The sequence below is a fragment of the Drosophila hydei genome, unplaced genomic scaffold, assembly GCF_003285905.1.
Source record: "Drosophila hydei strain 15085-1641.00,03,60 unplaced genomic scaffold, DhydRS2 tig00000211-arrow-pilon, whole genome shotgun sequence".
Classification (NCBI taxonomy): Eukaryota; Metazoa; Arthropoda; class Insecta; order Diptera; family Drosophilidae; genus Drosophila; species Drosophila hydei.
The window spans coordinates 1366579-1387533 of NW_022045685.1; the positions used below are offsets into that span (position 1 = coordinate 1366579).

Sequence of the window (20955 nt, forward strand, 5' to 3'; positions counted from 1 at the left end):
AACGAAGAGAGATAGAAAGAACTAGGCAGAGAGAGATGGCAACAACATATAATCCTAGCTAGATGTGACTTGAGCTAAGTTCACACTGGAGAAACTCTACTTTATTTAGCATGAATACAGAAAATATTTGAGTAATTCTCACAGATTGTGATATTAGCATAAAAAGTGCAGATATGCTCCAGCTAAGTTTATCTTTAGCCAATTGAAGACGTACTGCTTAGAGTTAGGTAACTTTAAAAGCTTCTGAGACAATCTCTCTTAAAGCATCTGAAAGCTATGATTGCATTGCGTGCGGGCTTCGGCTAGAAGAAGCACTAGAAGGGAACAGAGCGCAGACATAGTAAAAGCTTTTGCCAGCAGAATTAATATGATTCAATTTTTCTTTTATGATATTTGCAATTTTCAGCAGAAGTCTCGCAAGTCGCTCAACTCTTTGGCACAAAATTGTAGCAAGGGCAACAAAACAAATGGCTAAAGTAACCCAAGCCAAAAACCAAGTTACGCAAAGCAGCAGCAGCAGCAGCAGCGGAGGCAACAACAGCTATAGCAACAATAAGAGCAGAGTCCAATCATCTGGGCCAACAAACCAGACAACCAGAGAACCAGAGAACCTAACAACCAGACAACCAGACAACCAACAGACAAACGACACGACGGCCATTTGCATTGGCTGCCATTGTAGCAAGTGGGTATAGAAAACAGTGTGGCGTGCTCTATCTCGCTTACACACGCCTGTGAGTGTGTGTGTGGGTGAAAATTGAAAATTGAGTGAAGCAGTTTTATGATGTTGCTTTGTATTATAAATCAAACACGGGCTGGCAGGGGCGTGTGGGGTGTGTAAGAGACACACGTAATTGTTGTTGTGCAACTGATAAACGCGAAAAGCTAACAACAAGCTCTGGAGACAGCCGCAAAGTAGGCTAGCAAAAGTGGGAAAGTAGAAAATGGTAAAGAGCGTGGAAATGGGCAAAATGTAAATTGTGAAAAGCCAATGTTATAGACGCTGTGGGTAAGCAATGCAAATATTTGCTGGAAAATAACCCGTAAGTAAATATGAGAATTGAAGCGAAGCGGAATGTGCGTATGTACGAATAGAAATGTATGTGTGTGTGTGTGTGTGTGCGTCAGTCAACAAAGGACATTGGATAGCTGGAAGCGGTCATTGTTGTTATGGTTGTTGCGGCTGTTGTTGCTTGCTTTTGTTGCGGTGTCACAGCAGCCGACACTTTGCATGCTCGAGCCAAGTTGGAAGGCAGCAGTACAAATGGAAAACCGGAAACCGGATAAAACATAACGGATATATGTATGTGTATGTGTGTGTGTGAAAAATCTGTAACTGCTACGGATACATGTTTGAGATGCGCCAGCTAGCCAGTCAGCCAGCCAGCTATCCGAAAGCTAATTAGCTAAATCAACAATAAAAGTTTAACAATTACTGTTGCACAACTGTAAAGCCGCTCTAATGATGATGATGTTGATAAGCAAACAAATTTCCATTGCCTCGTGCCCACTTCCGAAAGGCCTAAAATGTTGTTAACAGCTTGAATCTGATTATTATGATTGTTGTTGCTGTTGTGGTTGTTGTTGACTGAGGACCCAAGTAAATAAAGCCCATGCTAAATCTGCCAGCGAGATCTGTCGTCATGTATGTTTTTGGGGCATTCTATGAGAGGTCAAATGTTATAATTACATTTTACAAAGCTGCTATTTTACATGGTCGATTTGTATAGAATGATTTTATTTATTTTTTTAGTTGCTGTTGTCATGACGAGTGAGACATTAAAGCGTTGCGAGAACATTGAATTTCATATAATTAACGGCATCAAAAATCACTTAAATACACATTAGACTCAGCGGCAACTGATCCGATTGCAAATTCGAACATTTTGTGGTACACTATGAACTGCAATAGACGTGTGCTGCGATCCCTGCTACTGCTCGCCATCGTCCAGCTGGCCCACCAGGTGAGTCTTACGGATTGAGCAAACGAAAGTGCAGCGAAAAATCTAAGTTGGTCAACCAACGGAACCTGCCTTCAGTCAGGACACGATTGGCATAATGTGATCAGAGTATAAAAAACTGAAAGCTTTATACATATATATAAAAAATTCCTTAATACTGTTATTAGAATATCTCAAGATTTCACTTTAATTTGTTTCTATGTTCGAATTCAGTTCAGTTTGCAATTGATACTTTGCTTCCTTTTCCATCTCTCTTCCACGGTCAGTACTGTTACTTCATGAAGCCGCTAAACTTTAGCAGCTGGGACACGCCCAACTATAGGCTGTTTATGAAATTGCATATTCGCAACAATTCATTGTCATCGGTCACAATTGTGCACAAGGAAGTGGCCATACCGATATGGCATCTGGTTATCCTCCAAAATCCGAACAAGCGGCGCAACGGAATACGATCTGATATGGCACGTACTATCTATAATTCTTCGATCAAGACGTGCGAGTTTTGGAAATATATACGACGCGTTACCGCCTGGAACAATGCCGCCAAGTTGATATTATCGGGCGGCGGCAGCAACATGAGTCTTGACTGCCCCCTCAAGCGCGGCACCTACATGATGAACATCATCCAGGTGCCGCCCGACACTTCGATACTGAAGTTCATGTATCAGCCGAATGCGATCTATTCGGTGATCGGCACCGTCTACTCCCTGAATCCCAAAAACAGCAGTAAAGAGGCAATTTGCCACTACGAGGTCAACACCACCATTCTCAAGAACTGTTGACCGTTCAAGAAGTTGAATAACTTTTTTTTGTTTTTTTTTTTTTTCACTAGTTCCTAAGCTGCAGCTAAATAAAAACAGCGCAAAATAAAATAAAAAAAATATAAAGAAAAAATCAAGTGCAATGTAAGTTGGCTGCTTGGTTGGTCTGTGGAAGGTTGTGCCACCTGCGTGTGCGTGCCACACGTCAGCAAAAATATTCAAAATCCAGTGCGAAATAAAACGAGAACAATTGATAAGAGCCAAGTCGGAAATGAAAGCACAAATCTCAAAGCGCTGCACAGTGAGCAGAAACATAGTAAAACAGCTGTAAAAGTTATGAAATAAAAAAACATCATTATATCATTCATAAAGATAAGAATTTAATTTGAACTTAGCTTGAATGAAACATTGAAATATACAAAAAATGATTGATCAAGGACGATGGACAGCTGGCCTAAAGGCTAAAGTCTATATCAAGCTTGATAAGCTCATTATTTTTAACTAACTAGATTAATCAAAGGCAGTCTGCTGCTGGACCATAGGCTGTTTGTTTTAGAGGCACACAACTTTATATTGGCAACACTGCCTTATTTGACAACACAGTTATCAGCTGATAGTTGCTTTTTGTTGAATTTAGCTCGACATTTATAATGAAATAATGGCCTTGCAATAAAGTAGCGCTAGCAAATTATTAAAAATTGTTATCAATATAAACGTTCTATTCATCAAACTTATCATTTGCGTTTATTTGAGTTTATATTTGTGACAACATGCACCAACCGTGGCAGCCACATGACCCAAGTGCAATTTAAACATTAGTGCCACGAAATATTCGATCCCATAAACCTTGTTTTCTTGGTAATAAAAATCAATTTCATTATTTTATTATGATTGAAACTTAAGTAGCTTCAAAAAAAAACACCCTTTATAAACTCAGATCGACTCGGCTATAAGAAGCAGTGTTGACAAACACCTCAAACTACTAGTGTTAAAGTCATTGTAGTCTTCCTCACTCATTCTCTCTCCTGCTTCAGCTGCCTGCTCTTAATACTTTTGAATAAGTAAGTGTGCATTATTAAAAGGAAAGCGGACTTAACTCTAGCAATTGTCAAGCACGAGCAGCCGAGCAGCTCAACAGTTGACACAGTCCATTGTGCGACAACGAGCGGCACGCCGCACGGCAATCACAATGCCTGACGACGAATGTGGCACTTGCAACATTGTCGCTCGCTGGACACGAATAATTGTGGCAATCATATTTTATGCAGCATTTGCATTTGCATTAGCATTCGCATTCGCATTCGCATTTGCATTTGCATTTACATTTGACTCGCATGCGACACGCAGCGCACAATTTGCATGGTCTAAAGGTGTATATATAGAGATCAAACATGCATATACACGCATATATATATAGTAATACAAGTAATATTTAATAAAATTTTAAATATTACTTGGAAATTTTGCAACAATGCGAAGCAAATAAAACTCAATTAGCAAAAAGCCAAGAAAAATATTTTCTAACCCAGTGCGAGAGCTGGGCGAGAGGGCAGCGGTTGGCAGGTGTGTTTACGGTTAAGCAAATATGGGCGTGACTGATTTACAGGGCAGAGAGCTTGGTTAAAAAATAAGCAGCTTTGGGGCACACACATACTCACACACACACACAGGCACGCAGGTAAAACCCAAAAGCGAAGACAAAACGAAATCCCTTAGGCCAAAGTGGTAGCTGTCTGTGGGCGTGGTAGTGGGCGTACTGCTGCTGCTGTGCCTTTATTTTTTCCTTTCTTCTTTTTTTCAGCCTTCCTTCCACTTCTGCTTCTTCTCCCTTTTTTTTTTTTTGGCCCGGAGCGTGGCACGGCAATTGGCATAAAATATGCGCCGCTTGCATGCCAGAGACTTGTTATTAAAACATAAAATTTGCATGCAAGCCACAAAGCTAAGCGACTCAAGCCGCCGCCAAAGCCACGCCCATTTGGGCAAAGTCAAGATAAAAATACGTGCCAGCATATAGAAATTTATATACATAAATATAGAGTCGGCTGTATCAATGTAACGTGACGGCACAGGCCCCGAGGAGAGAGTGAGGCAAGCGCAGGTACATTTGTCTCTGTAGCCACTGGCAGGGGCAGTCGAGTCTAATCCACAACCAAGTAAAGAAGTGTATTAAGCTTAGCTATTAGCCGAGCCGTTCAACTAAGGCATATACATCGATGCAATCAAATTGAAATTTTGCTTAAATTTTGCCAGCTGAGTATCGGCCACAAACGCCAGAGTTATTTAAGCTCTACAATGATTTTGAGCTCTCGCTGTGTCTGCATCACGCAGTTGCCATGACAACTAGCCGTGGCCGGTAGCTGCAGGTGAACAGACGACCGAATAAATCGCAGAGCTCAATCAATCCGTACGGATATTGTGTTGGGGCCACAGCAGTAGCCACAAAGGAATGCATCAAATTTTTAGTGTTCCTCGTTCATGTCCTCAACAGATGCACAATATGAATTTTATTTGAGCTACAGACTGGACGTGTAAAGTGTCAGTAGCAAAAACGCTTTTTACATATCGAGACTCACAACAAGTTTTTTCAAGACTGAAATAAAAAACCAAAAAAAAAGCACAAAAAATTCCTGTGCCCCAAGAATTTTGCAGCTAATTCGATTTCGCTTTGAAGTCTCGAGTGTGTTTACAGTTTGTCTGAATGAATCAGAAGTGGCCCACGCAGAGCTTTTCATTTGCTGTTCCGTCTCTCCCTGTCTCTAGCCCCCACTCTCACTATCTCTCTCTCTCTCTCTCGCTCTTGCATTTGCCACACGCAAATATTTTTCCCCGTTTTTTGCTATTGTTTTATAAACATTTTTTTTTTATTTGCCTTGTGTCCTACGCAAATGCAACGCAGAATTCCTCTCGCATTGGCTGCTGACTCTTGGCACTGCGCAGTGCCTCCACCCGCTGACAGATAACAGCACTAACAACCAGCAACAACCAGCAACAACAAAAGCAAACAAACAACTATTTAGCATACGCCCCTGCCTAAAAGCGTGCAGCAGATTTTTTACAGCTCTCTGTACATGCCGTGCCCAGGAGTTCCGGCGCAATCAAATGGAAATGGCAACTTCAGTTGGCATCACTGCCAGATACCCTGTAAGTGCAGGAATGCCTGAACTAATAAGTGGAACTAACCATTTAGCTGAGTCTACTTCACTCTGTTGTGTACTTGCCAACCAGATGAAGTATCCGAAAGGTACAACTTAACTATAATGAGGAAAATGATTCAATTGAAATACGTAAACTAAAAGAAGCTTTAGGTTTAGTTAGAAATATAAGCTAAATGCAGTTGTGAAATGTGCAAATAAATCAGCAGAGCATAAACCACTCACACACACACACATTAACACCCACGCATGCACAGAGAGATATAGAACAAAGGCAGGCGAATGGATTACAGGAGCACAACATTAATGACGCCCACGTCCAGAAAGCCACTAGGAACTAAGCAGTAAATGAAACAGATTTTATTTTTCCGCTTTATCATATTTTGCTATGTTTTCTGTGAAAATGGCTAACAAAAGACTTGCAATTCACATGGTGTTCTGGTCGTCAGTGGTCGCTAATTTCCAGGAAGTTGACAGAGGTGAAATGTATTTATATTTATAAATGAACTTAATGTATAATTCTGTGTAAAGCGAATTACAGCGTCCGTACGTTCGGTGGAAATGTATTTACACGACAAGTAAAGCAGAATGCAAATGCAAAATGTCAGAACAATTTTACAGCTGAAGTTAATATTAATGGTGAAGCGAGTGCTAATTGTTTAAGCCTTAAATGGAAGCCGAACATGTGTCGTAGCTGCAGGGCTAAGTCTAGTTAACTAGCTGCAGCATAGCTGCTCTAATACGCTTGTGGCTAAAGCCGATTCGTGGTAAGAAGACTTCGCCTTAACAAATTCAAGCCAAAGCCCTCGCATGCTTCTGCACTCATGAACAATTTCGTTTGAGTGTGGCCAAATGGCACATATTTCTATAAGCAGCTAACAAATGGCACACATAATTGTACAGCCACGCCCACAAAGAAACGCACAGAAGAACCATTCGCCCAGCAGGCAATCATTAGGCGTTTCTAATTTACCTATTGCATTTTTTATGGCAGGCCTCTCAACCCTTTCACGCACACGCATCGCCGACAATTTGGCCGTCATTAAGCATTAGTGGGGCAAACTAACTGCACATTAAACATTTACGAGTGGGTGCTTATGGCAAAATAATATCAGCAGCCACCCCAGAACAACCGCAACGATCTATCCATACTTTTTATTCAGCTACCCACACCTGCCCAAGGACATTTGCTGACCGAACATTAGGGAAATTATAATGACAAGCTGAGCCATATAATTGAACAGACCCACATCCACGACAAGTGTCTGGCGGCCACCCGGATCAAATACAACTGTTCCTACTTAGCTGCCACCCCGCTCGCCCCGACTCCTCTTCACATTTTGCGTCGTTCCGTTTGCATAATGACGACCCACGTGCTTGGCCTCAGGAATCCCGAACAGGTGTGAGTGCGTGTGTTTGTCTGTGTGTGTTACCTACACACACACACACTCACATATAAACACACATATGTTTTTTATTTATTTTTATTTTTATTCATCTTTTCTTCTTCTTTTTTGCTGTTGTTGTTGTTGTTCCTGTTCCGTGTTTCTTTTTCGGGTAGCCTCTTTTCCTGGTAATTAGAGTTTCATGTTTCGCAGCCAAACAACAAACGGAAGCCGCTCGCAGGCGTTGCCAACAACAAGAACATTTGCCAGGCAGCCGGGCGGAGGAACGTGATGCTTAATTACAGGCCATTACCAAATATCACACATACGCCATGTGGCCAACGGCTTGGCAGCCAGTAGAGGCCCAGCCAAACTAAATCACTATAAACCGTATAAAAATACAAGAAGTCCTATATTCCATTTAACGAAGATTAAATAGCCTCACCACATAATTGCCTCGACTCCTGCTGATATTTTCTATGCGATATGCTAGTTGTTGAAGGTAAGCAAGCTAATGTATGCTCTATGCCTCCATATGCTATATGGCTAAATCGTATTCAGCTCTCGATTTAAGCTTATTTACTCAAATGAAATTTATACGATTTTCTCAAACTTCTGCGATACACAATTTGTATGCCATCAGCGCAATTGATTCCTTAGCACCTAATTCAACTGGCGCTGACTAGCTCTTGACTTTATTACTTAGGTTCAATGACATGGATATGTTTGATGAGATTCACACGCACACACACAGACTGAGACAGAGTGGGTGGGAAGGAGGTAGGAGCAGACATGGCATATAAAGCACTAGCAATCGAGCAAACGAAGCTACAAATTGCATTTAGATATATCTATATACATATATATATATTATTATATTTCTATGTACATATTGATGTATATATAGATATGTATAAAGTATTTCTTTCCATTAGTTTTTAGCTAGCCAAGTTGGCGAGTCAGCCGTGTCGATAACCCAAATAGCTGCCCCCAGGCAAATGCAATTTAATAGCAAGCAGCCAGCCAGCAGTGCAGCGAGTCACGGCAATATTTAGATTACACGACACGGCGGCACACACACACACACACACACACAAACGAACTCCTGTGAGCCCTGATTGTAGAAGTTGCACGCCCCATTCGGCCCCACTGGGCCGGTCTCCGTTTAATAGTATGCCAGAAACCGGCACGAAATAATTGTTTTCCGTTGAGCAATAATTTTCTATACCTTTGCCGTACGGGCAGCAGATCCCTTGGCATTTCTGCACCCGACCCATGCGCCGCCATCAAGGTGCCAACTGGCCAAGGAAAGCTGCCAGCAGCAGATCTGCCCACTGGACGCGGCCCACTCCAGCACGGCCAGTGCACAGGGCTTGGCTTACTTTATGCGGCCCAGCAAATTGAGTTAAGTGTAAAAAGTGCCAAGCCCACAGTTCAAGCAAAGTAGATTCGGTTCGTGTGGGCAAATGAAGCACACACGCTTGTCTCTGCCCCTGCACGCCTTGGGGGCGTATGTGCAATATTTTGTGTGGCGCACTAATAGCTGATTAGCTTTTTAGCTGGCAGTGATATACGCTTTGGCGCTCCGCTCTGCGGCAACTTAGTCGAGCTGCCATGTTCTGGCCACAAATTCATTAAGTGCCCTAACTTATTCTCTCTCTCTCTCTTTCTCTCTATGTGTGTGTGTCTGCCACATTCAATTGCGCATAAATATGAAACAGTTAATGGGGCTGCCAACAGATATTAACGACCTGTATTAAACAAAAAAAATAACTTCGTTTAAGCATGTTAATTCCCCAATGGCTAATTTATCCACTCTATGCAAACCGTGTGTAAAAAAAGCAACACCAACAACAAATCTGATATTTGAGTCAGGTAAATTAGGTTTGTTAACTTTTCGAGCATTTTATATGTAAGTGGAATATGTCAAGAGCTGTACAATAAGTTTATTTTATGCTTTTAACAGAAACCAACCAGGCCAAAAGTGCATTTGAAATTCGTACATTCCTGGAAATGTATGCTTAATTTCTGATTGCATGTTGAATGAGAATTTGAACATTGTTTTTTTATGTAATGAGATCTCTGGAATGACGGAGTGAAGAAAAACAACAACAAACAGCCAAGGACAACACTGGGGGCGGGGGTAAATTCATTTTTATGATCTCATCCGGTGAAAGCGATTTCCCTGTTATTGTTGGCTTCGTTTTACTTCATTACCGAAGGGTCAGCAGTGCGTGGTGTCGGCGTGGCTAACTTACATTGTTGCCGCTGTTCGCCCCATTTGTAATAATTTTATAGATCCTGTAAACTAAAGCACCAAATGATGGCCGCTTTGTATGCGTAACAAATGGCAAACAGCCAAGAACAACAATTCGAAAAAAGAACACTGCACGCCCCCACGTCCACACGCCCACACGCCTCCACGCCCCCATGTCACCACACCTCCCACACACACGCGCACACTTTATCTGCCCATGCTGCTGCCATTATGCCCATCAATCCCTCCGGCTGCCACATTGTATTGTCAGCAAGAAGAAAACGGAATATGTATAAGAAGCACAAGTAGCAGTAGGGAAAAGTAACTACGCGGCGCTTTTAAAAAATTTGTTGCCTCTTTTATGAGCAGCTCCTTCGACTGATGCTCCTACTGGTGCTTCTGCTGCAGCTCACATTGTTACTGTTGTTCGCATTTCACCTGCTTTATAACTGGTTTTCTTTTCGCTGCTGTTGGCTTTAAATACTTCCTTCCCGCAATGCCATCCGCAGCAACCTTTTCAACAATTTACACTTAAGTACTGCAAGTGCAAGCTTTGTTGGTCCTCAAAATGGAGACGGCAAAGGTCGACCCGGACGCGAAAGCATTCCGTTCGACTCCTCAGTCATCAAATGTAACAATATTTACTTGTAGCTCAGCAGCCGATAGAAAATGCAAGCAAGAAGTCAGTGGAGTATGCGATGTGGCCGTCCTTAACTGAAGCTTCAATTTAACTTAAGAGCTGTGCATTCGTGGCTCAAAAGCAGTTACATTCAAAGGTATATCTATGGCGGAATGCAACAACAGCCTAATAATTCTAGCTAGTTATTCGCCTCCCCCAATTGTTGAGTTGTCAATCAAAAGTTTAGGTCAACTCAAGCCGTCAATACACTACGAACAGAGAGGCTTATAGACCAGCAGACCAGCAGACCGGACCATAAGAGTGGCCAATAAAGTATTTTCACATAGTGGTCAAGAAAAATAGAATATAATAAATAATATAGAATGGAAAATAAGTCGCATTCACAGTAGTTCGACGAGTTCGACTCTATTTTTAAAATGCCTAAGCCTTTACAATCTTTTTGCTTTCCAGCGAAGAGCACATTCAACAGAACTAATGGAATTTAATATTAGTGCTTGATACAAAGAGTATAAGAAAACTCAGAAATTGAAAAACAAAATGCCGCGAGCAGTGCACGCTGCAAAAACAGAGGCAAAAGTTCGCAAAAAAAAATTATGAATAGTTTATTTCCATGGTGAAAATCGAATGGAACTGAAGCCATAGAACGAGAAACTAGCTGAGACGGTTGGCATCGACAAGTTGATTCGAGGAAAAGTAATAATGTCTAATTCTCGAATAAAATGATGAAGCAGCTGGTGTACACAAGGCCGAGCAGCATGAGGGAGGAGGGCAAATGTAAATTTAACTATTTGTATCGAGCATTTGAAATATTTGGATTGCATGCGGCGCTCATTGCTTGCTGTTGCTTGTTGTCAGTGCCAGGATATTATCGTTCTACTGCTGGGCTAAGCGTTGACGTCCTGTCAGCGTCTTGGCGAAATGAATGCGAATGCCGAAGATGTTAATGAAGCCAGGCCAATGGCTGCTGGCAGTGCAACAACAAATTGCGATATTAGCAACAATCTCAACGATTCAACGAGACAAGACTGTGAAAGATGGCAAGAAAGTGATAGACAGAGAGAGAGGGGTAGGGAGAGGGGGAGAGAGGAAACAGCAGCAAGAGCCAGAGAAGAAGCAGAGACAACTCTTGTGGATTGTCTGAACGTATATTGAAAATGAGTGCAAAGTGTAGCAAAAAGCAAAATTTATTAAATGAAAGAGAGGCACAAATAGAGAGAGAGAGAGAGAGAGAGTGGGAGTGAGAAGAAAGGACAAGTGATTTTAATTGTGCTCTGCATAGGCACAGTTGATAAACAGATGTAAGCTGGCAATTACACACATTCATAGAGCCAAGCACACACTCCCACACACCCACACACACAGAGCCGACCACAGCTAATAACTACCAGGTTAACACAAGCACAGGCCCAGTTTATTTTGCTTGTATATAAGCGCGTGTCTCACATGTCGCCGCATGGCGTATGCCGCATGCCGCATGCCACATGCCACATGCGACTTGTTATTGTTGCTGTTGATTGTTTTGCATTTGTAGAACAGTTTTTAAATGAAATTTACATAAAATTACGCCATCGCCTGCCTCGTACCTGGGCCCCAACTAATTTATGTAGATTCTAGCTGCACCACAAACAAACACACGCACGCACACACATGTGGCATGCACTAAATTGTTTTCATCCCATATTAAAAGTTGGTCTAACCGCACAACTAGCTAATAGAAGGTTTATTAAACTTTAATCATGATTTATTTTTCACATTGTTCGGCATCTAGTTGTCAATTCTAATTTTAGCTCTAGCAATAGCTTGAACTTTGTTAAATTGTTGTCATTTGCAAGGGATTCCGTAACTTAGATATCAAATTTATATTTACTTTACTTTGTTTTTTTTATAAATTTTTCAATTTATTTTCCTATTGAGCTCGCTTCACATATCTTTCCATGCCATTCTGTGACAGCTTTAACTTCCTCCATATTCATAGCTCAGCTTAAATACATGAACTTCGATTCTCTGTCTTCCACAGTCCCTTTGAAGTGTGTCTCAGCATCGTTTAGATGGGATTTGTACTCTATTTCTCACTTGCTGAAGCTCGTTCCAACGCTCCTTGTCTCGAACTCTCACTCTTGATATTTCGCATAATTTATTTCTCTATTACACTCACTCTCTCTTTCTCTACCTTCCGCTATCTCTGTCCTTCTGCCGCTCTGCTGTGCTGTCAAAATGTTTTTGTTCTATTTGCCGTTGTCAATTTTTGTTGTTTTCTTTGGCTCGTGTGGAAGTGCATGAGAGTTTCGGTGTGCGTGTGTGTGTGGCATGCAAATAAATGAAAACCAAATAGTATAAAATAAAATAATATGAGTTAAGCTAAAAATAACAGACAAAGCACAGTTTAGGTAGCTACTGAACCAACCAACCTGGCCCAGACCACACACCTGCCGTTCGCCCACATGCGACGTTTTCACGTTTTCTTTAGAGAATCGCTGCCGGAGGCTTCAGATTTTCTGTTATTTTTTAGTGGGTGCCTTTAAGTATGCAAAAAAGAAAATGAAGGGGAAGAAGAAGAAGCAGGGAATAAGTTGTATGCAGAGCGTCTGACGGGTCGGGGAGGGCCGGGGCAGGGCCGATGCCGTACTTAAGCACAGGTCTATTGACACGTTTAGCAACGCCAACAAGAAGCCGTTAAGACAAAAGAAGAATAAGGCAAAAAAAAAGAGAAGGCAAAAAATAAGCAAAGAGAGGAACAAACGTTGTACGCGTGACAGCCGCTGGAGCCAAAGGCGGACACGTGGACAGGTGGGCAGGTGGACAGGTGAGCTAGTGGAAGCTGGCACAGTTCGCATCTTGGGCGATTCGTTTGTCTTTAGGTGAAATACCTGGAAAATCCATACAAATTGCCATGCATCAATATGAGATGCGAGAAATTGCCATCAAATTATTGATGAGCCCAGCTTGGCGGGACACATTTTGAATACTCTACCAATCAATGGTCCTATCAATTGGGTCCAGCCACACGAGCCGACGCTATACAACGGGCCCGCGTTGACTATGTGACCGCTCTCCATGGATCTGCTTTCGCATCGGCTGCCATAATAGAGAGTTAAGTCGACTCCAATCAGCTGTTATAAGCCTCATTCAGCTCGTTGCTTGTACCGATGAGAGTATGTCAGCTGCGGCTTAGTGAAGTAAGCTTGTTTTGCCTTCCGTCTTCTCTCTATCTTCTATACGGGCAGCCAGAACAATGGAACGCTTGGGTATGCCAAGTGTTAATCAGATGGGGCAGCATGATTGATAGAATGTAAAGCAATTTGTGTATCGATATGCCAAGAATATTGCCATTGTTGTTGTATGTTCTTCCTCTTCTTTTCCCAGTTGCCATTCTTGTTGCTGTTGCTGTTGCTGTTGCTGTTGCTGTTGTTGGCGTGCGGGTGTAACGAACACTTTTTTTAAGTGCCGCCTGCGAAGCGTTTCGCACTTGTAATTGCATGATAAAGTGCTGCCAAGTGACGGTCGTGATTTGATGAACATGACCACACACTTGCCACATGTTGCAACACTTGCAGCTCGCCACAGAGACAGCGAAAAGCAGACAGGCAGAGAGAGAATGAGAGAAAGAGAGAGAAGGAAGGTGGGAATGTGCATAAAAAACGGGCTGCTCGTTAGAAACTCGTGTGAAGCTGCACCCATTTGGCCTTAAGCTAGAGCCAAGTGCTTGGGCCCGCTTCGGCTGCACATTTCATCAACCCTTTAAGCTGTGTCCATACACCACTCCACACACCCAAACACACCTACACACACCCACACACACACTCCTCTGCACATCGAGCTTTTATTGTTTCCCATTTAAGCATCTCTTGAATGTTACGAGCGTTCCATAAAAAAGGAAAAACGGCGATAAAGCAGAAAGACCCAAGCAGATCCTCCGACAACATATGGCTGCCATATACCATTTGAAGTGTGTACATATGGCTGTAGTTGTTGCAGTAGGTGTACTTAGGTGTGTGTCTGTGTGTGTGTGTGTGGGCTGGGCATAAATTGAGGCGTCGTTTAACAGCACTGCACGTTGGCTTTTTTTAATAGCCCATACATATTCATATATGTATACATGCCCAGCTGTTTGTATCCGTGTGGTTATATTGCCTGCAGCCTTATTAACCCATTTGCCAAGCAGCTAATTTAAAAGTCGACCTTAACTCGAAAGCCAAAGTGAAGCCAAAACTTTTTTAAGACTGCGCAAACATATGTGAAACTAAAATTTTAATAAAATTCTGTTATGTTTGCCAAAGCGAAACATTCAACAATTTAAGCAGCGAAAAGTTTCTCATTGTATCAAGTTAAGCTGACTTCTTATGCGTACAAAATACTGCTAAATGTAAAAAGTATCGTTGACTCTTTATGGCACCCTTAGCCTATTTGGGGGAACTTATCAGCAGCCGGACGGAGTGAGCTGATAGCAGCGCAGAGCTAGCAAACAAACAAACAAGCCCTCCAGCCGGATCGGCGCAGTGAACCCGAACCTAGGAACAGCTGTTGTGAGGTGGCCTGTTTCGCAGAGCAGAGCAGTGAGCGAGCGACACGTCAGACCATGCAGCGAGAGAGCCAGCTGAAGCGATAGGCATATGAATGTGAGCGAATGATAAGCAGCTGCTCTCTCTCTCTCTCTCTCTGTCTCTCTGTCTCTCGCTGGCTCTCTGTATAAATAGCTCGCTCGGCCGGCGCATCAACTCATTCACTCAGTTGTCGAATATGGATCGGTGGCAGAATCGTGTTGCGGTCGTAACGGGCGCCAGCTCGGGCATTGGTGCTGCCTGCGCCAAGATCTTGGTCGCCGCCGGCTTGCAGGTCGTTGGCCTGGCACGTCGCACCGAGCGCCTGGAGCAGCTGCGTCAGTCACTGCCCAAGGATCAGCAGGCGCGCTTCCATCAGCGCACCTGCGACGTCTCTGCGGAGACGCAGGTGAACAGCGCCTTCGAGTGGATCGAACAGCAGCTGGGCGGCATCGATGTGCTGATCAACAATGCGGGCATCTTGCGCGATGGCCATCTGCTGGACATGCCCACCAAGGACATCACCGATGTGCTCCAGACCAATCTAATGGGCAGCATCTACTGCACCAAGCTGGCGGCCAGCAGCATGCGTCGCCGCCAAATGGCCGGCCATTTGTTCTTCATCAACAGCACCGCTGGCCTGGCCGGCTACAATCCTGGCCACGAAGATCCCAGCCTCAACATCTATACGCCCAGCAAATTTGCACTAACCGCCGTGCACGAGATTTGCCGACAGGAGCTCATCACACAGAAGTTGAAAATCAAGACAACGGTAAGTTCAGCAGCAGCAACAGGCGTTAGCTTAGCTCAGGAAAGTTTTCACTTCAACTCGAATTATCACTGTGGCCAAGGCCTTACTAGCAGATCTTATCTGAAGAGAGAACTGCTTAATCAGCAGTTACACACACACATCGGCCTGGTCTTGTCATCATCATAGTGAAAGTTTTCGTTTGGTTAAATAAATAAATAAATATATTTATTTTCCATTCGCAGAGCATCAATCCCGGCTGGGTATCCACGGAGATAGTGCCAGACGATACTAAGGCGCAGCTGGGCGATGTCATCTTGCAGGCGAACGATGTGGCCCAGGCGGTGCTCTATGCGCTCTCAACTCCGCCGCATACTCAGGTGCAGGAGATAACGCTGCGTGCGGTTGGCGAATGGTACTGATAGCGCTTATCAGCTGATATGAAGTACGCACGTGCTCTAAGTTGTTGCTGCAGTTGTTGTTTGGGCTATGTAATCAACACCTAATAACAATCAAATGAACTTGACAACTCAATGCACACACACACACACACATGTACACACACACACTCCACTCACACTCGCTCAGCTTATTTGTTTGTGTGCCTTGAGCCATTCTTGTTTGCGTCGGGCTGGACGTGGGGCTGAGTCGGAGTACATTTCATTTTTATTGTAATTGTTATGATTATTGTTGTTGATGTTATTATTGCCCGTTAGAGTTTAACAACAACAGCGTCGAATAAATAATTCAGTTTCATACATTAATAACTGACTGCGGCACAGTTGTTGCAGCCGCAAGACCCCTGCCACCTGCTTGCCCCACTCAAGCACCTTGCGGTTAGTCATTTTTAATACGCGACCAATCGATACTTCAATTAGCCTGGCCAAGAGTTATAGCATTCACTTGTTAGCAGCACATGTTAAATATTCAGAAAGGTTCTCCATAAATAATTGACTCGCTGCACCCAGCGCGTGTCCGTCGGCGAGCCAAACGCCAGCAATGCGCAGCGAACACTTTAACGAGTTCATTAGAACATTTCCGTTGTCTATGGCTAAACTTCCAACTTTTTCTATGTGAAAGTTTATAGAAAGCAATGAAATTGCCTACGCAACACCAATGAGCAAAGCACAAGACGATTGACTAAGGTCTTTGCCAATGCGTATACTTAATATGCAGTGTTTGGCTACACGAAATGTTAGTTTGTTATTAATTGCGGGTAAGCATATCATTTAAATTGTAATTGCTTTTTACTTTTAATAGAGATCTGGTAGAATTGTGTATGTCCCAGCCCTGCGTATACTTAATATGCAGTGTAATGCGCCAGGCCAATTAAATTGAATAAATTTTCGTAACCAAGAATGAGGGTGCACTTCGAGAGCTGTTAATCAGCTGGATCTGAATGTAAAGCCACAAAAATAACTGCAAATAGTTGGTAAATCTGAAGAGCCGCACTTTAAAACCGCTTCTCATTAAAAAAAAACACATTTTAAGGATAAAAATATTTTATATATATACATATATATAAATGTTTTCATAAGAGCGAAGCATTAACATTCTTGATATAAATTGATATTCAGATTTCGTATACTATGCGTATAGTTAATATGATGGTATTCTTTAATGAGTTAGTTCACTTATCGAGTCGAATACCTTATTCAATTGCAAAACCATCAAATTGAATGCGCCGAGATGGAACTCTGCCAATTTCGCGCCACAGGAGCTTGCAAAATTGAAGCCAGATACCAACACGATTCGCTACTCAGGCCTGAAGCTATGTTCGAACGAAAACAACAGCAACAAAATGTTGTTTAATTAACGAAATTGCAACATTAGCGGCACAAAGTTCAGATCTTGGCCCTGAGTCCCCGTTTGCCACTCCCAATCCAGCGCGCGCATTTCGCCAAAGGTTTGTTTTGCGTGCAAAGCGTTGTTGGACAATCCAGCACCACTCGCTGCTTTCTGCTCGTGTTTTCTTTATTTTCCTATTTTTTTTTTTCTGCTCCTTTTTGTCAGCTTTTGCTCGGTTGCCATACAAATTCTTTGGCTACAGCGGAAAACGCAAACTTTTTTCAAACCTTTTAATGACAGCGCATAGCAATCCTTTTTTCTGCGTTGCTGCTCACAACACCCACATGAGCAGCTTTTGTGTGTGTGCGTGTGTTTGTGATATGTTCAAGCTGAATATGGGGCAGGGCATACTGCCTACAACTTGGCAGCTGCGTTGTTTTAAACCCCATGAGGCAGCTGTCTGTCTGCCAGACCGCTTGGTCGCCCTGCCGCCTCTGCTCCTGCCGCTGTCTATGCGCCCGTCAGGCACCCAGTTAGACAAGTTTTGTCAGCCGCAGCTTTGCACTTCACTTCACTTATTTCCGGCATTTTGTTTTAATTAAATTTATGACAAATGTCATATAGGACAAACTTTTGGCAACAACACAGCGCACTTCCCCTTCCTTTTGCAACAAAAACAAAAAACAAAAACAAAAAAATTGCATTCAACACATCGGGATGAGTGTGCAGCAGCAGCTCTAAGCACACAGTGGCAGACACACCCACAAACACACACACATGCAACTAAACTCAGCACCAAGCTTTGGGCAATATTCTCAATTTATTGCACATTCTAATTTCAAATTAATATGGAAATATTTTGCGTAATTTGACAATAAATTGAAGAGAATTCTACGAAAGTTTTCATTTGATTTCAAATAAATTAAAGAAGTTAAGTTGCAACTTTTTGGCAACATTTTTGCCATGAATTCTTGCTGAGCCAAAAGAAAATTCTTTTTATTTTTCAAAACAGAAATTAGAACACGAGTCAAAAGTTTCTTTTACAAGTCGCAGCGTGGGCCAATTAGGATTTATTACAGCACTTCTGGGCAATAAATTAGAAATTATATGAATTAAACATTTTGGGCAACATGTGGGCCTCTGGCGCGCTTGCCTTTTCGAAACTCATTTCACAAAATAAAGCTTGTTAGGACTTATATACAAATAATAGACACTTCTTTAACTTTGTTGACTTCACAAGTTCAGAAACATAATTTAATGAAATAATTAATGCAAAATGCATTGTGTTTCGTAGCATTTTCATTCAATTTGCGAGCTTAAAAGCAAAATCAAAAAATCTGTGCAAATCAAAGGAAAGCACATACGATTCATATTCATATATATATATATGTATATATATTCATATTCATATATGAGGCTGACATTGCCTTTTCTTTTTGGTAGACGTTGGATATGAATTACTTAGGCTAGAAGTGTCCTAGCAATGCCTCGCCTCGCCTCGACCTTTGTAGAGGACTTTGTTTGGCTTATGGCCGCCCGTATGCATGTGGTCAAGCGTTGTCTGTAGCCTCGGGCTGCACACAAAATCCGGTGGATAATTTTGTATAGTTTGTGTACCAAATCTGTGCGTGTGCGTGTGGGTGTGGCGCAGGGTGAGGTTTGTTGGCTCGCTTTAGGCCTGTACAAAGGCGTTTTTAGGCAATTTGGACGGCAGCTGGAGCCGAGCCAGTGTAGCTGTAGTTCACTAATGTTTGCTGCTCCTGGTATCGACATCTAACTACCGAATGACAACAGAGCATGCAACAACACAGACACACACCAACAACCACACACACATGAAATGTGCTTTGTCAGCCAGGTATGAGAGCCTTTAGAAAGGGGAACAACGCCACCTGTGCACTTGGCAATGTGAACAGAATTAAAGAAAACAAAAAAAAAAATAACAAGAGAAAATAAAAATCAAAAAACTTAATAAATAAATAATAAACGAAAATGAAATTTGTATGCCAAAAACAGAAGCTCTTCAGCACGCACACAAGCCGACGCTAGATATGCTCTTTAAACTTGCTTCAATTTTTCAATATAAAGTTCACTTTTCACACAACTGAATGTTAAAGCTCTTGTCAATTGTGCCAAACGGCATTAGCTGCCGTCTTATTGCCCTGAGCCGAATAATGCTTAACTTGAGCACTTAGATACCATCGGAGCATGGCCTCTGGAGCATCTTTCTGCTGGTTATCAGCCGCACAGATGCAGCAGGGTATGCAATTGCTTTGTGCGCTCAAAAAATTTGTTTACCAACTTAATATGCTTTTAGCACACTACATGACAGCAGCAGCGGCAGGAGCAGCCGAGAGATGGGCCGATGGCTCGATGGCTCGATGGGTCGATGGGTCGATGGGCACTGTGGTTGGCCTGAAGGAGATGTTTATGCATAGGCACTTTCCATAGGGGCTTTGCTTTAGAAATGAGCACTTGACTGATTAGATATGGGAATTTTTGAATACGCTACTTTTGACTTGAGTCGAAAACGAAAGCAAAAAAGCTCAAGGGACGCAGCAGTTGGCAGAAAATTTGCCAAAATATATGCACATTTAGCATACGATATTTTAACGTGATGCCATTGGACCACAAAGACACAGCCACATTGATAATCGCCACTTAAATGTCAATGCCAATGGCAATGGCATGCCAACCAACTACCGAAGCCTTGACGACTGACTCACTATTCAAATTCTTGTGCCAAAAATATATATTTTCCAAGAACTTTTTATGCAGCATAGTTTGTTGATCAATTTTAAGGGGACTTATACCAAGATGTGGCCAGTGATGTAGCCAAGATGTAGCCACGGCTAGAGGCCCTTGAGTCTGCTCTTAAGAGCTTATCATACTAGTAGGCCCAGAGCCCACTCAGCTCAGTCACAATTGTGATAAGAATTTTGCACTCTCTAATTGGTTTATGAACAGCTAGCTTATATATAACTTATATATACTTAGCTTCTTTGCTAATTGCTTGTTAATTGAAATATTGCATATATTGAAAGTGTTAATTAAGGCATTAAGTCTATATATACCTATAAGCTTTGATTAACTCAAGTAAACTAGCTGCTGGCTGCTGGCTGTTGGCCACTGGCTGCTGGCTGATCAGATTAACATCCGCCAGGGTTTCCAGTTGATTGTAAAGAAATTTCATTTCGCAAAACAAACAAGGAGTAGACTTGCGTCCTGTCAACGTGCTCAGATATTAGGAAATACAATCAAAGCGAACACATAGGCAAGCAATGCACATGAGCTCAGTTGAATGTGTGTTAGATGGAGTTTCCTTAGAAAAACATTTGACGAACTGTCCTGACGAATTGTCCACAAGTTTTGCTCAACATTTGCATAATGAATTCGGCTCTAGCTTTGCCCAGTTTAAGTTATACTCGAGAGGCTAAGTATATAGCGTGTATGTATACTTGCTTAGCATTGAATATATACATATATATATATATATATATATATATATATATGCATTCGATAAGCTCCTGCTGTACACATAAGCTGCCGCCCACTCAGGCTGAGCTGCAACTAACTTTCGTCTTAATTATTTATAATTGCATTTGCCATTATTATTTAAGGGGAGAGAAAAAACTATTTTATGCTGTATTTGCATGTCACGTGCAGCCAGTAAATGTAATTCTAAAGAACTACATTTTGCCTGCGGTGTGAAAACAAATGGCAAA

At 42.3% G+C, this 20955-nt stretch overlaps 3 protein-coding genes across 3 annotated transcripts in view; 2 read left to right on the forward strand and 1 right to left on the reverse strand.

The window, feature by feature from the left end:
- LOC111603128 overlaps window positions 1-20955 on the reverse strand; it is a 109322-nt gene that overhangs the window by 18544 nt on the left and 69823 nt on the right. The gene's annotated exons all lie outside the window — the stretch shown is intronic.
- Window positions 1926-2819, forward strand: LOC111603127. The gene is made up of 2 exons (XM_023320601.2): window positions 1926-1964; window positions 2228-2819. Exon 2 carries the CDS (start codon window positions 2240-2242, stop codon window positions 2741-2743), a length of 504 nt encoding a protein of 167 aa, XP_023176369.1. The 5' UTR covers window positions 1926-1964; window positions 2228-2239; the 3' UTR covers window positions 2744-2819.
- On the forward strand, window positions 14894-16803 carry LOC111603126 (farnesol dehydrogenase). The gene is made up of 2 exons (XM_023320600.2): window positions 14894-15466; window positions 15688-16803. Exons 1-2 carry the CDS (start codon window positions 14894-14896, stop codon window positions 15862-15864), a joined length of 750 nt encoding a protein of 249 aa, XP_023176368.1. The 3' UTR covers window positions 15865-16803.

Bases quoted from the DNA above. Each gene is read 5' to 3' on its own strand.
- LOC111603127 (XM_023320601.2), top strand. From the start codon at position 2,240: ATGAAGCCGCTAAACTTTAGCAGCTGGGACACGCCCAACTATAGGCTG.
- LOC111603126 (XM_023320600.2), top strand. From the start codon at position 14,894: ATGGATCGGTGGCAGAATCGTGTTGCGGTCGTAACGGGCGCCAGCTCG. The intron at 15,467-15,687 runs GTAAGTTCAGCA...TTCCATTCGCAG, and splicing joins AGTTGAAAATCAAGACAACG to AGCATCAATCCCGGCTGGGT.